The sequence below is a fragment of the Pelmatolapia mariae genome, linkage group LG20 (assembly GCF_036321145.2).
Source record: "Pelmatolapia mariae isolate MD_Pm_ZW linkage group LG20, Pm_UMD_F_2, whole genome shotgun sequence".
Lineage (NCBI taxonomy): Eukaryota > Metazoa > Chordata > Actinopteri > Cichliformes > Cichlidae > Pelmatolapia > Pelmatolapia mariae.
In genome coordinates, this window is record NC_086244.1 from 21816530 (window position 1) to 21829153 (window position 12624).

The 12624-nt window shown below is 40.0% G+C and overlaps 1 protein-coding gene across 9 annotated transcripts in view; it reads right to left on the reverse strand.

The window, feature by feature from the left end:
• LOC134618944 (membrane-associated guanylate kinase, WW and PDZ domain-containing protein 1-like) overlaps positions 1 to 12624 on the reverse strand; it is an 89517-nt gene that overhangs the window by 54208 nt on the left and 22685 nt on the right. For all 9 annotated transcript variants that reach the window (XM_063464586.1, XM_063464585.1, XM_063464583.1 and 6 more), the window contains exon 2: positions 7893 to 8009. In XM_063464586.1, coding sequence (XP_063320656.1) covers positions 7893 to 8009 — 117 coding nt within the window. The remainder of the gene's footprint in view (positions 1 to 7892; positions 8010 to 12624) is intronic.

The following is a 12624-nucleotide window of genomic DNA, read 5'->3' on the forward strand; positions in this document are numbered from 1 at the left end:
TTTGACAACAACTATGGCTTTATCATGAGTAAGGGAGTGTTGATCCAAACTCTGATACCGCAGCTATATGAAGATTGACTTTATCTGATTGTAGACATTTTGAGCCACAGTCATGGCCACTGCTTGGAGGAACTGGCTAGCTAGAATGTAGACTAGCTGGCCACCACAGCAGATCCAAATCATCACGAGACAGACAGACACACAGACACACAGACACACACACACACACACTAGTCTTCATGATCACAACAAAGAATCCTTGTTCAGCCAGTTTATTTACACAGTTTAGTTCACTGAACTCAAAAAGTTCAAAAGAGGTGTCATTGTCACACACAACACTAACAGCTAACCAGCTAGCTTGACTGCCAGCTAGTCAAAAATATTCTCTAAACACGCAAGCTTTTTTTTTTTTTTTCCTTCATGTGAGGCAAAGGGCTCTACTTTTGCTGAAGTACGAGTCTAGTCTGAGCATGCAGGGAGTGCAATCACCCCGAGCTAAACTGAGAGAACTACAGTACATGAATACTTCTACAGTTAAAGAACAAGCTAGTGGTTCATTAATCAGGGCCTGATCACCTTAACTTGACCCGAGTGACTGAGACTAGCCTCTCAACGGTTTTCACATCCTTACTTGAGTATTCACAAGATCAAAGCATGGCTGTCTTATATGTATGAGCTTGATGAGGAAAGCAGAATGAGGATTTTAAATAACAATAACATTATTGTGAGCCTCACTTTATATTCATGATCACAGTGGTTCTTCAGCAGTATTGATTAAGTTGATGTAAGACCAGGCTCAGAGTACAGTTTGTTCTTAACTCCAAGTGCAGAAATAGAAAGAGAAACAGAGGTTGTGCTTTGACAACGGTAATTCTGAATAGTGTACCATAAGAAAAGGGCCTGAAAGAAATTGTCAATAACAAAACAACAGAGGACCATAGCCTCCAGGGCTGACTTTCACCCACTTGCCAATCACAGTGACAAACAAGGAAGAAGATCTGCAGTTCTTTTGCAGATTTGAAAATTGGTTCTGTTATTTACTCTAATAGTAGGAAATAATAGTCATTTGTGACTGTATCTGCAAAATGTACTAAAAACAAACACCACATGCATTAAACATAAACCTCACAAAGTCCTTGAACACAGAGGCTGCACCTGTCCTCATGCATCATTACTATGCAAAAACACATATTTGCCCAGCTTCCTCAGTGAGCTTAGAAGCCATCATTTTTCCTTCCTCTGCTTTTTCTAGAGAGAATTGTGTGTTAACGCGGCTGATATTTGGTCACGAACAAAATATAAACCGTGTGTATGTGAAAAGAAGGCAAACAGAAGCTGGGGCCCACTCATCCGTTACAAGAATGAATGGCCATCATTAGCATGAGGCTCCCCAGCAGCACCCTGCAATGCAGCGACACACACAATGGCGAGTGCCACGCTTCCCCCTGCCGTTCCCCCAGAGAAGCCCTTTTGTTTGAGCAGCATCTGGACCTGACCTCCATGTATTCAAGGCTGATGACCCCCCTCTCCATTCCCTCTCAGCTCCTCATATCTTCTCTTCTCTCCTGTAGTAACCCCTTCTTAAAAACCTGCTCTGCCTCTAGAGCAGCCCCCTCCTCCTTCCTCTCGTATACCTTGTCCGTTCATCACATACAGATGCCCCCCCTCCTTCTTCTAGCTAAAGAGAGCAGCCATCTCTTGCTTCTTGAAAAGAAGGTCTGTGTATTAGTGGGCCTTATACAAAGCCTGCAGGGTGAATTAGAAAACCAAAGAGGAAAAAGCACCAGGGCTACTGGCCATCTGTCCCTCTGGGTTGGACGTGCCTGCTCCAAGTGTGCCTGCCTCCCCCCCCCCTCTTTCCCTCACATAATTCCCACCCCTACCCCCACCTTCCCTGATTCCCTTAGCCTATATACACAGCATCAACCACACACACACTACCATGCATACATCACAGGCTTTGGATCGTGGATGATGGTGAGAGCGAAAAAAAAGAAGGAGCGAATAAGGATAGAATAAGGAGCTGCCACTTGCCTGGATGCAGAGAGAGCCCGGAGCCAACAAATCAACCCGTAATCCCTTTCTTTGTGTGAACGGCAAACAGAGAAATTTGTCTCCCACAATGACTTCCCCAAGATCGGCAGTGGAGTGGAAAACAAGGAAGCGAGGGAGTGAAAGATAGCAAGGAGGGGAGGGAGAAAGAGAGAGAGCGAGCAGGAGATGGTGGGTGAGAGCAGTAGAGGCAGGGACACGGTGGGAGCAGCTAGAGTGTGACAGAGAGAGACTGAGGAAGGCAGCAGCCACCGCCGAGCCACAGGAACGCTGACACTCACAGGAGGATTTGATGTGAAGAGAGGAGAACGACAGAGTGAGGGAGCAGAGAGAGAGCGACGGAGGGAGGGAGAGATCAGGTGGGGGAGGGAAGATTGATTCACTCTGTGGCTCAAAACGCTGAGATAACCCTCATCCGCAAGCAGCAGCTGTAGATGTGAGAGAGAAATGAATCCCACGAGAGAGCAACTTGTCTATCAATTGTGACATTTGCTGCACATGATAACAATGGCCATCTGTATCAGCGGGGATATGCGGGAGAAGAGGGTGGGTTGAGGCAGAGGTGCTCTACTATAAACACACACACAAGCCCGAAAGCAAAAAGAAATACCTCAGATAGTGTCAGCGCTAAAGGCACCTGTTCGAGTCAACCAAGTGGAGTGGGAGCAACACATGTACCCAGGAAAGGGGGAGGAGACACGAGAGACACAGACAAAGGAAGCACAGGGCTGAGAAGTGTGTCCTTTATTTGACTGCTTTTGTTATTCTGCCTTGTCATGCTAAGACTATATTTGCATGTGTGTGTCTGTTTGTGGTAGAGACACTATAAAGGAGGTGGCAGGGATAGCAAGTCACTAAAGGGTGAGCAGGCGGAACAGGAAAAGGGAGAAAGGGGGTAAACAATATAAACGTTTCAATGTTATATATATATATACACATATACATATATATATATATATATACACATATACATATATATATATATATATACACATATACATATATATATATATATATACACATATACATATATATATATATATATACACATATACATATATATATATATATACACATATACATATATATACACACACACACTGTTGTAACCCCAAAAGGGCCACAAGACAATATGTCTGTGTGTCTTTGTGTGTCTCTCCAGCTGCTTTATATATAGCAGCTGGATAGTCTTTGGAACAATAGGTCGGGGTTCGAATCCTGGTCAAACCATGCATCCAGTAAGGACCTCGAGGCTAGAACCCCAACCCTACCTTGGAAGATGATCAAGAGATGCAACTAAAGCCATACTGGTTCAGTTGTTACCCAGCTTAGCAAGGTGTTGGAGAACCATCAAATACTGATGAGAGGTGGGCTAGTGGAACAAGTCATGGACAAGGAGAGTTAATTGAATGCTACTATCCAAGCTGAGCCAAGCCACAGCATGTTACAATGAATGTACCATGGATAAGTGGAAGGCAAACATCCACATTGACCTGGTAGCTCAATGCTATAACATCAGTATAAGAAAGCTACTATTGAAGCTGAAGATCCAAAGTACAGAACAATATGAACAGTAGTGAGCAGTGTAGACATAATGAGCTGACCCTGATAGACTGGAGTACTCTAGCTGAGCTACATAATGCCCACCCAACTGCTGTAGCAGTAGCATCTGCTGAGCTGAAAATGAATGATGTGGCCAAGGTAGCCACAAAACCAAGGACACGACTCCCTAAGCTCAGTGACAAAGTCCCAACAGACAAGAATGCGTTCAGATGTGAAACCACCTCCAGCCCTACTATCAGAATCACTGAAACCAATGAGCTCATACACAGTACTATCACAGTAGTCCTACAAACACTGGGGTATAAAATCAATGCATGTAGAGAAAGCCACCATCCCCATCTGTGGAGAAGGTGGTTGAAAAAAAATAAAACAAATAGCTGGTTAACAAAGGAGTAGACATCACGAGAAAAAGGTTCTGGATGGATAATATATACAAAACTATATACATATCTAAGGATACCAGCCAAAAACTACCAGCCAAAAACTAACAAGTCTGGACACAGTTTCAATATTTTCTTCAAACCAAATAAATGAATTGAAAGAACATTCAATATAAGCAGCGACTGATTAGTAGTGGAAAATATTTTTGAGTGTAAGTGTCACATTATAGTATTGTTTTAAAACGACAAATTAATGATATGCCCAGTGAAAGAGCAGTAGGGGATTGTAATCTATAGTAAATGTGTGAAGATATTGACGTCATGCGTCAAAAATTAGTCTCTAACATGTACGTTAATACTCATAAAATTCTGATAAATGACAGATGTTTATGTTCCCTCAACAATGTACCCAGACAATTCATGAGATATACCTTACCAGTTCTGGGTTTAACCCCCTTTGCTTTCCAAAGTGCCTTCTTTGTGGTATATAACTTGTTGAATATATATATGTATATTCAACAATATGCTAGAAACATTCCTTAGAGATTTTAGTCCACATTAACATGACAGCATCAAGTAGTTGCTGCAAACATGTTGGCTGCTCACCCATGATGCAAATTTCCTGTGCAAGATATCTGGTGACAGTGGAGGTCATTTGAGTACAGTGAAATCATTTTCATGTTGAAGAAACCAGTTTGATCTGTCTTGAGCTTTGTGACATTTCCTGCTGGAAGCAACCATTAGAAAATTGGCACACTGTGGCTATAAAGGGTTTGACGGGGTCAGTGACAATCGTCATCCAGGCTGTGATGTTTAAACAATGCTCAGCTGGTACTATGGGGCCCAAAATGTGCCAAGAAAATATCCCAAAACCATTACACCACTATCATCAGCCTGAATTTTTAATACAAGGCAGGTTGGATCCATACTTTCATGGTTAAATTCTGACCCTACCAGCTAGATGTAGAAGTAGAAGTAGACTCACACCAGGCAACATTTTCCAATCTTACATTTTCTTCTGCATACAGCAAGTGCAACAAGTCATTGTGCTACTGTTTGTTTTCCATCAGCTTAAAGCAGTCTGGCTATTCTCTTCTGAGGACAATACAAAATACTGTCGCCTTCTGGATATTTTTATGTTTTTCCAGTGTTTCTCTGCAAGCTCTATGGATGGTCCTGTGGGAAAATTCCAGTGGAGCGAAATATTTAGTCAAGCCCATCTGGCACCAACAACCATTCAGAGTAACTTAAAATCACCTTTCTTCCTCATTCAGATCTTTGCTTTGAACTACAACAGGTCATCTTGACCACGTCAATGCATTAGCTTGCTGCCATGTAATTGGCTAATTATATTCAGCAAAGTGTCATGTTGGTATATATTATATTGGACTGCTATTATGACCGTTTCTCGTTTTTTTATCAGTCGTTTCAACAACCTTGACGCCAAACCAGCAAAACCAATATCCTTGATCAGACTGTGTTTAGTGCTAATCACATGCTAAATTATTGTTGCAAATCTGGTAGATTACACCAGCTACATATCAGCATTGTGAACATGTTACTGGCTGTAGTGGCTCCACCAGACACCCTTCAGTGTTCAAATTTTTTTTAATTTATCTTTCACACAAACATAATTAAATAAAGAATTTGGCACATAGTTTTGCTTTGATATTACTTTTCCTTAAAGCATTTGTTTTCTAATCTCAGTACATAGTGACCAGTTCTGTCCAAGGCTTTTTTTTAATTTATTTACTAGTAACACTTACCCTAAGTGTTTCACCCATGCTCCGAAAAACTGACTTGCTGGGTTAGAGAGATTTTTATACAATATGAGCAGGAAATGGAAGAGTCCAACAGTGGACTGAAAACAGGGGATATGAAATTGGGAGGGAGACTTGAAAAAAAATCTATATAGATATATATTAGAAATATGACTATATCTGATATAAGTTAATCTTGATTTGTAAAAAAATATTAGTTGACTGATGTTATTTTAACGTTTTCTAAGTTCGTTCATTGTTATTGTTTGTCTAAGTGCCCCACCGTTTTCTGTCTAACCTGTGTCTACATTAAATCCGTGTGCCTGAATTGTTAGGTGAAGTTAGTTATATTAACCTAATCTCAGTTTTGGTTTTCTTTTGTTGAATTTATTTTGAGTTTTTGGACGTCTTTACACCATTTGGGATTTTGTGGACAGTGTTACAATTTTTCATTTAATTAAAAATGATTAAAAAAATACTTCTTACATATTTGCCCCATGTGCCTTACTGTTTGGTCCCTGACACTGATATTTAGTCCTGTTAACAGCTAAGTTTAGCTATGTAGAGGTTTGTTCTGTACATATTTGTTAGGAGTGTCTTTAAGGTCAATGACGGATCAGTTAAACACTGTATCACAAGTCATGCACAAACAGCACAGTATAAGAGCTCTAAAAACATTGAGGGTCTTTGAGAGAGAGCATACAAAGCACAGTCCTGCCTACATCTCACTCCTCACTGACCTTAGAGACTTAAACCAACCTTCATGATGACAATTCAGTTGCACTGGTACATTTCCTCTCTTGTGGATTTTATCAGTCAGCTATGATAAAAGTGCAGCCTCTTAATAAAAGCGCTCTTGTAAAAATAAAAACCAGTGTGCAATGACCCAAAGATTAATTTCTTGCAGTTAAAGACATCTTAAAAGGTTTTACTAAATCTGCTGACAGTTATCTCTAAAATGGAAGTGATTTTTGTATCTCTATTTGTATCCACAATTTCTTAGGGAAAAAAGTAAAAAAAATAGAAACAAAACCTTGCAATCATTTGGGTCTCTCTTAGACCACCTTACAGTAGCATTATTTTGAAAATCTCTTGTTGTTTAGTTTTCATTTTGATGTTTATGTCAACACTGTCCTAGCACACAGGGGCCTCTCCATCATACAATGAACTTTGTAAGAGTCCAACATGCTCATCACATAATCGGACAGGAATCTATTTTCAATATATCAGAACATCATAATCCCAGGGAGGGCACCGGGTGAGGCTCAGAGAGGCAGATTTACCAGTCACATGGTTGAGCGTAAGAGAAAGACACCCAGAGATGGGGAGCAAAGAGCGAAAAGGCAAAGAACAAGAGAGTGACCCAGGGAGAGAAAAAAATCCATTAGACTAGAAGCCACATTTTATTAGGAAGCACTGCAATGCAAACACATGCAAACCAACACCAAGTTCCATTTCAGAGAAACAGGAGCGAGTGGTCATGGTGATGCTGATCTCTGTTGTGCCTGTTTAATTAATGTCTGTACATATCATAATCAGATAAAGTTCTCAGGGGGAAACATTAACAGACACTTGCAAGCTGAAAACATCTACTGTGCTGCTTTGCTGAAACACTTAAGGCCTCAAGCCTCGTGGCCAACATAATTCAAGCAAAATGCTTTGAAAACACAAACGTGACATGAGTACAGTAGGAAAATGAACTGAGTAAAGCTGGGCTGTGTCACCCAGCCCCACATCCAACTGTTTGTGACGTAACTCAGCCCAGCTGTGGAGTCTGGCACAGCGCGGGGTGTTTGGCTTGAGCCACGCTTTTTGTATCTTTCACAGTGATGTGAGACAGCTGCAAAAATGGTACTCTGGCGTGGTCAACACAAGTGGCTTTAATGGGCAGTAATAAGAAAAATGACAGCGAGTGTGTTTGAAAAATACATGTTTCCCTTTTCGCTGATTAGAAGCAAAGCTTGTGCGAATTTTAAATGATGACAGGGACATAAAGACTAACAGAATAATTTATAAAAAAAAGGAAAGGATTAAATTAAAAAAGACTGAATGGTAAACAAGGCATAAAATAAGCCAGTGATGAAGAAATTATGTAAAAAAAAAACAAAACACCCAAATAACAAAAAGTAATACTCACAAGGCACAGCATGACGATACAAGTTGGCTCGGATTGTCTTCTGCAGTTCGTGGTCAGGGGAAGACTTCTGAAACCTCAAGCTCAGGTAGTGCTTCAGATCCTTGTTGAGCTTGTGACCTGGAAAACATGGCCAGACAAAAACAGCTCAAGTAAATAAACCTAAAAAAAAGGACATCTTTTCACTGCTGACATGCTTTCATTCAACCTCAAGTAATGTCATGAAAGGCCACGGCATTTCCATTGTTCAAATAGTGACAGAGGACCAGACCTTTCTCAGACAGTAAATAAACAATAACTTGTTACACATACATCTGATTCATAGTGAAGAATACAGTAAATATGTGATAATATGACAAGGTCAACACATTCATGAAACCGAAAGAGAATTAGTGGTGCTTACTATGGGACTAACGTAAAAAAAGAGTTAGGGCCTTAAGAACAGTTTGGAAACACACACACTATGTACTAGGATGGTCCGTTTATTTGGGAAAGGTAGAGACTGAGGGAGGTTTGGGTAATTGTTTATAAGGCTGTCTGATTGGCTGGAATATTCATGCACACTCATCAACCATCCAATCAGGCGTGAGGATGCTGCTGGCTGAGTTTGAACAGAGCTCCGGCGCTCACAATGGGGCCAGATGGTCAGAGCTCGCTCTCACGCCAGGGTCTCATTTAGGACCATTTAATGATCTCCAAATATATCATCCATGTCTGGGAGAGCTGGCATGCAGTTCTTGGGGGAGGTGCCATGGCCTCCTGTCGGGATCAGTTCATAGTAGAGGAGTCTCTCCTTGAGCTGTGCTTCCTGATGCCAGGGTCAGTGTCCTTACTGAGTAGGTAGTGTTTACTTTACAACTGATGGGACTTGGAGGGAATTTAACATTACAGTAAAATAAAAAGGGCCAATTATCTGGCTCTTGTAATGTGAGAGAAAAGAGGAATGAATATGGTAGACCACAGCTACATTCTCTTGAAATGTAAAATAAAGGTTCTGTCAACTGGGATCCAGCTGATCCATGAAGTGACTAACTACTGCTGACCTAAGCGAACAGTGTCAGTAGGGTATCTCTAATCTATGAATAAGATCAGTATGATTGTTTCCTGAATTAGTACACCTCCAAGGAGCAGGTCATACAGCACATATTTTTAACCTTCGTTTGACAATGATTAAGCAAAATTTAAAAGATAAAAGTTTGTTCAAGTTAATAGAATGATTAATGGTTTGAGTTCAAATAAGAACATGGTTTTCATAATGGCAGAGAACAGGTAGACCTGGAAATGCCATAGCTGTAGAGTTTCAGTAAAGTACTTTTACTAAAACCCTTTAGTTTCAGTAAAGGCTTTTCAGGGTGGAGAAGTCTAAGCCAGGAAGGAGGCAGGATTTGGAAAAAATTCTATTCAGAAGTAGGAAAAACATTACAAAAAAAGAGACAAAGCAGAATCATCAGAAGGAAAAAAAAACCCCAAACTACTGGTCATCTATCCTGAGGTTTCGTGTAACGTGACATCATCATCTGCCCCTCGTCACATCCACCCCACCACCCTCTACTTGGACACGACTATAAACACTTGAGCACCACTGAAGTAACACCAATAATACGAGGCGCAGAGAATTAAGCTTCTTACACTAGAGTAACAAAAAACATCTAAACCAAACATGAAGGAAAAATGAGATTACAGTTCCAAAACAGTTTGTTTACACACAAATTTGAAGCTCTGTGAAAACAATATTGAAATAGAAGTTGAGAATAAGTTTACAGCTAAGATTCAGACAGTGATTCTGCTCCTGGGTGTTTTCTGCCCTAAAATTGGAGACAGTGGCTCCAATTTTTATAGATTCTACGTTCTTGTATGTTTCAGTTTCTGTACACACACATACACACACACACACACACACACACACACACACACACACACACACACATACACACACACACACACACACATAGCCCACCGTGTAATTCAGTGCAAGCAAAGCACAGTCAGGTAATTGTTACCTAGCAACCAGCCAGTGCTGACGACCATCATTACGGTCCCTGCTAGGCAAGCAGAAGTCAGATTGTAAAAGGAAAAACAGATACAACAGTATACTCTCTCAGACATGCAAGCACACACACACACACACACACACACACACACACACACACACCGCTTTAACACATGCACACATTTTTTTGAATCACTGTATCCTTTGCTATTTTCATGTCTGTAGCGATTTGATTTATACAAACAGTGCTTCATCTAAAATAAGATATGTTACACATACATTAGCGGGCGCCTTTACTGTCTTGTCAGTTTTGCTGGCTCAGATGCTTTCCCTGAGATAAGACCGCTGTCAGGAACAACCCCCCTGCTCCCATGGGTGTTATAGTTAGCAGAGGGTGGGCTGCCTAGGTGTCATGCTCCATCAATGAGAAAGTCATCAAATATTCAATATTTATGAGGATTATAGGCATGTGGATCACAGATTACCACTGCACCACTGTGGCATGTGTATGTGTGTGTGTGTGTGTGTGTGTGTGTGTGTGTGTGTGTGTGTGTGTGTGTGTGTGTATACACTTTATATGCCGTTTATTTATATTCTACCTGGATTTTTAATTACAAATGCTGTTGTCCAAAGCAAATGAGCAAATGGTTTGGTGGTGAAGATGCAGCCTTCTGCAAGTTAAACTGTAAAATTAAAAATTATTTCTATAAAGATGTTGAACAAAATAAGCACTCCTCTCATGGAAAATTCATGGTTTGATTTGATACATATTAGCTGTGTCACAATTTCTGATATATTTTTATTACAGCAAGAAAAAGGGGCCTAGGATTTTTTTTTTTCAATTTCTTACCATGTTCAAGGACGTTAACTAAAACACCATTTTTTTCTTGACCTATTTAAAGCAGTTTTCCAGCAGCATGTGACACAAACAAAGGCAAAGCTTTAAAATGCAACAAAAACAACCAGATGTGGTGTAAAAAGAGGAGATAATATCTCAGCGACGACGGCGCGGCTGTGTTCCACAGATTGTTTGAACAATGGAAATGGTGAATTGTTCAATTCAGCATGAGCTGAATGGAGATCCATGTATTGTGTACGCTAAGAGCGATGTATTGTTACTGGGAATGTACTGGACATTCTCATACAGCTACTGCTAATCCACAACTAGTCTCTCCTAAACACAGTCTTTATAGTACTGTTGTTCTTTTTTCGTTTTTGTTTTTTTAAAAAGGCACATACTACTGCACTGAACATATACATTTTTGATTTGAATCTGATATACCTTATAACATGGGAAAATATTAATATCTGTGATGTAATGTGAAAAAAAAATGTTTTAACCTGTAGCAGCAAATAGATATATAGTGTAAAGTCTACAGAGTCATTGAATTCTGCACAGTAATCTGTCATATCCGCTTGCACAAGCTCCACTTTGGTGTTGTTTTGGCTGGTTGTGTACCTCTCAATGATTCATAGATAATACAGAGAGAGATCCTGCAGCAGATTGAACTTTCTGGAAGAAAATTATGTGATTAAAAAAATGTGCAGCTTCCTTGAATCTGTGTTTGGTCTCTTCTCCTCCTGTAATAGTGCTGTTATTGAGGTTTTGTCTGAGTGGTGACACCTATTGTTCAGGAGAATACTGCAGCAAGTACCCACACTCTCAGTACTGATGTAACTGGTACAGAGCTGGTTGTGTTGGTGTTTGTGCATAATGCGTCCAATGTGGTGGGTATGAATGGGCCATAAGGAATGGGTGTCTCTTAATCAGGTTAAGAAAAGAAGATATGTAAGCAAGTAAAATCTGCTCTGGTAAAAGAAGAAGTCTAAAAACAAGAACCAAGGGCTTATGGAAGTGGAAAGTCAGAAATCTCGAGTTGCAATTGGAATTTTCAAATGGAACTTCCCACTCAGATAGTTGGAGAAACCCTTCCAACCCTGATTTGTCCACAGATCCAGGATGGCAGCAGTGTTAATAAACAGTAGCAAAACTGTGATGCTTGTACTCTTTACTAGGCCTGGTGTGCATTTTTTAAATCTATAAATAAGCCACACACAGAGCAGTGACACAGGCTCCATCCATGAATGTGTTGCAGTTGCTACAGGAAAAAAATAGAGGATCACAAGAAATAGTGCCTTCATCCTCTGGGAAAAATAAATGTTTGTACCAAAGGACATATTTACTTTGTAGTAGTTAATGACTGACTGACTAACAATGCTATCCTTACAGCAAAACTGCTTGGATAGTTAAGAATTTGAGGCGAGACAATGAATTAGTTAAAAGACAATGGTTAAATGCTTTTCCTCAAAGATCATATTTACAATAGTCACAGTTTTATTATGTAAAATATGAATATTTTCTGATCTTATCTTCTGTAATATAAAGTTATTATGGCATATTATCAAATTAATTACATATTATGATGCCTGTCTTAATTTAATAATGAATATCAGACCTTAGTTTTGGTAAACACGGGCGATATAGTAAGTATAAATGTCTTTCACGAACACATGCAGCCCAAAAAATGCCATATCATTTTGTCAGTGAAAATGACAGAGAGTCTGTGTCTAAATGATAAGATAGATCCTTTAAGAAGTTGAAGAAGATATTCTTGATTTTCATAACAATCAAATCACTCCATCAGGGAAAAATCTGAGACACCAGAGACATTAGCGCTTTGAAAGATGGTTCTTGGGAGTTAGGATGTTTGTGAAGCTGGCTGGTAAAAGACTGTGTGTGACAGA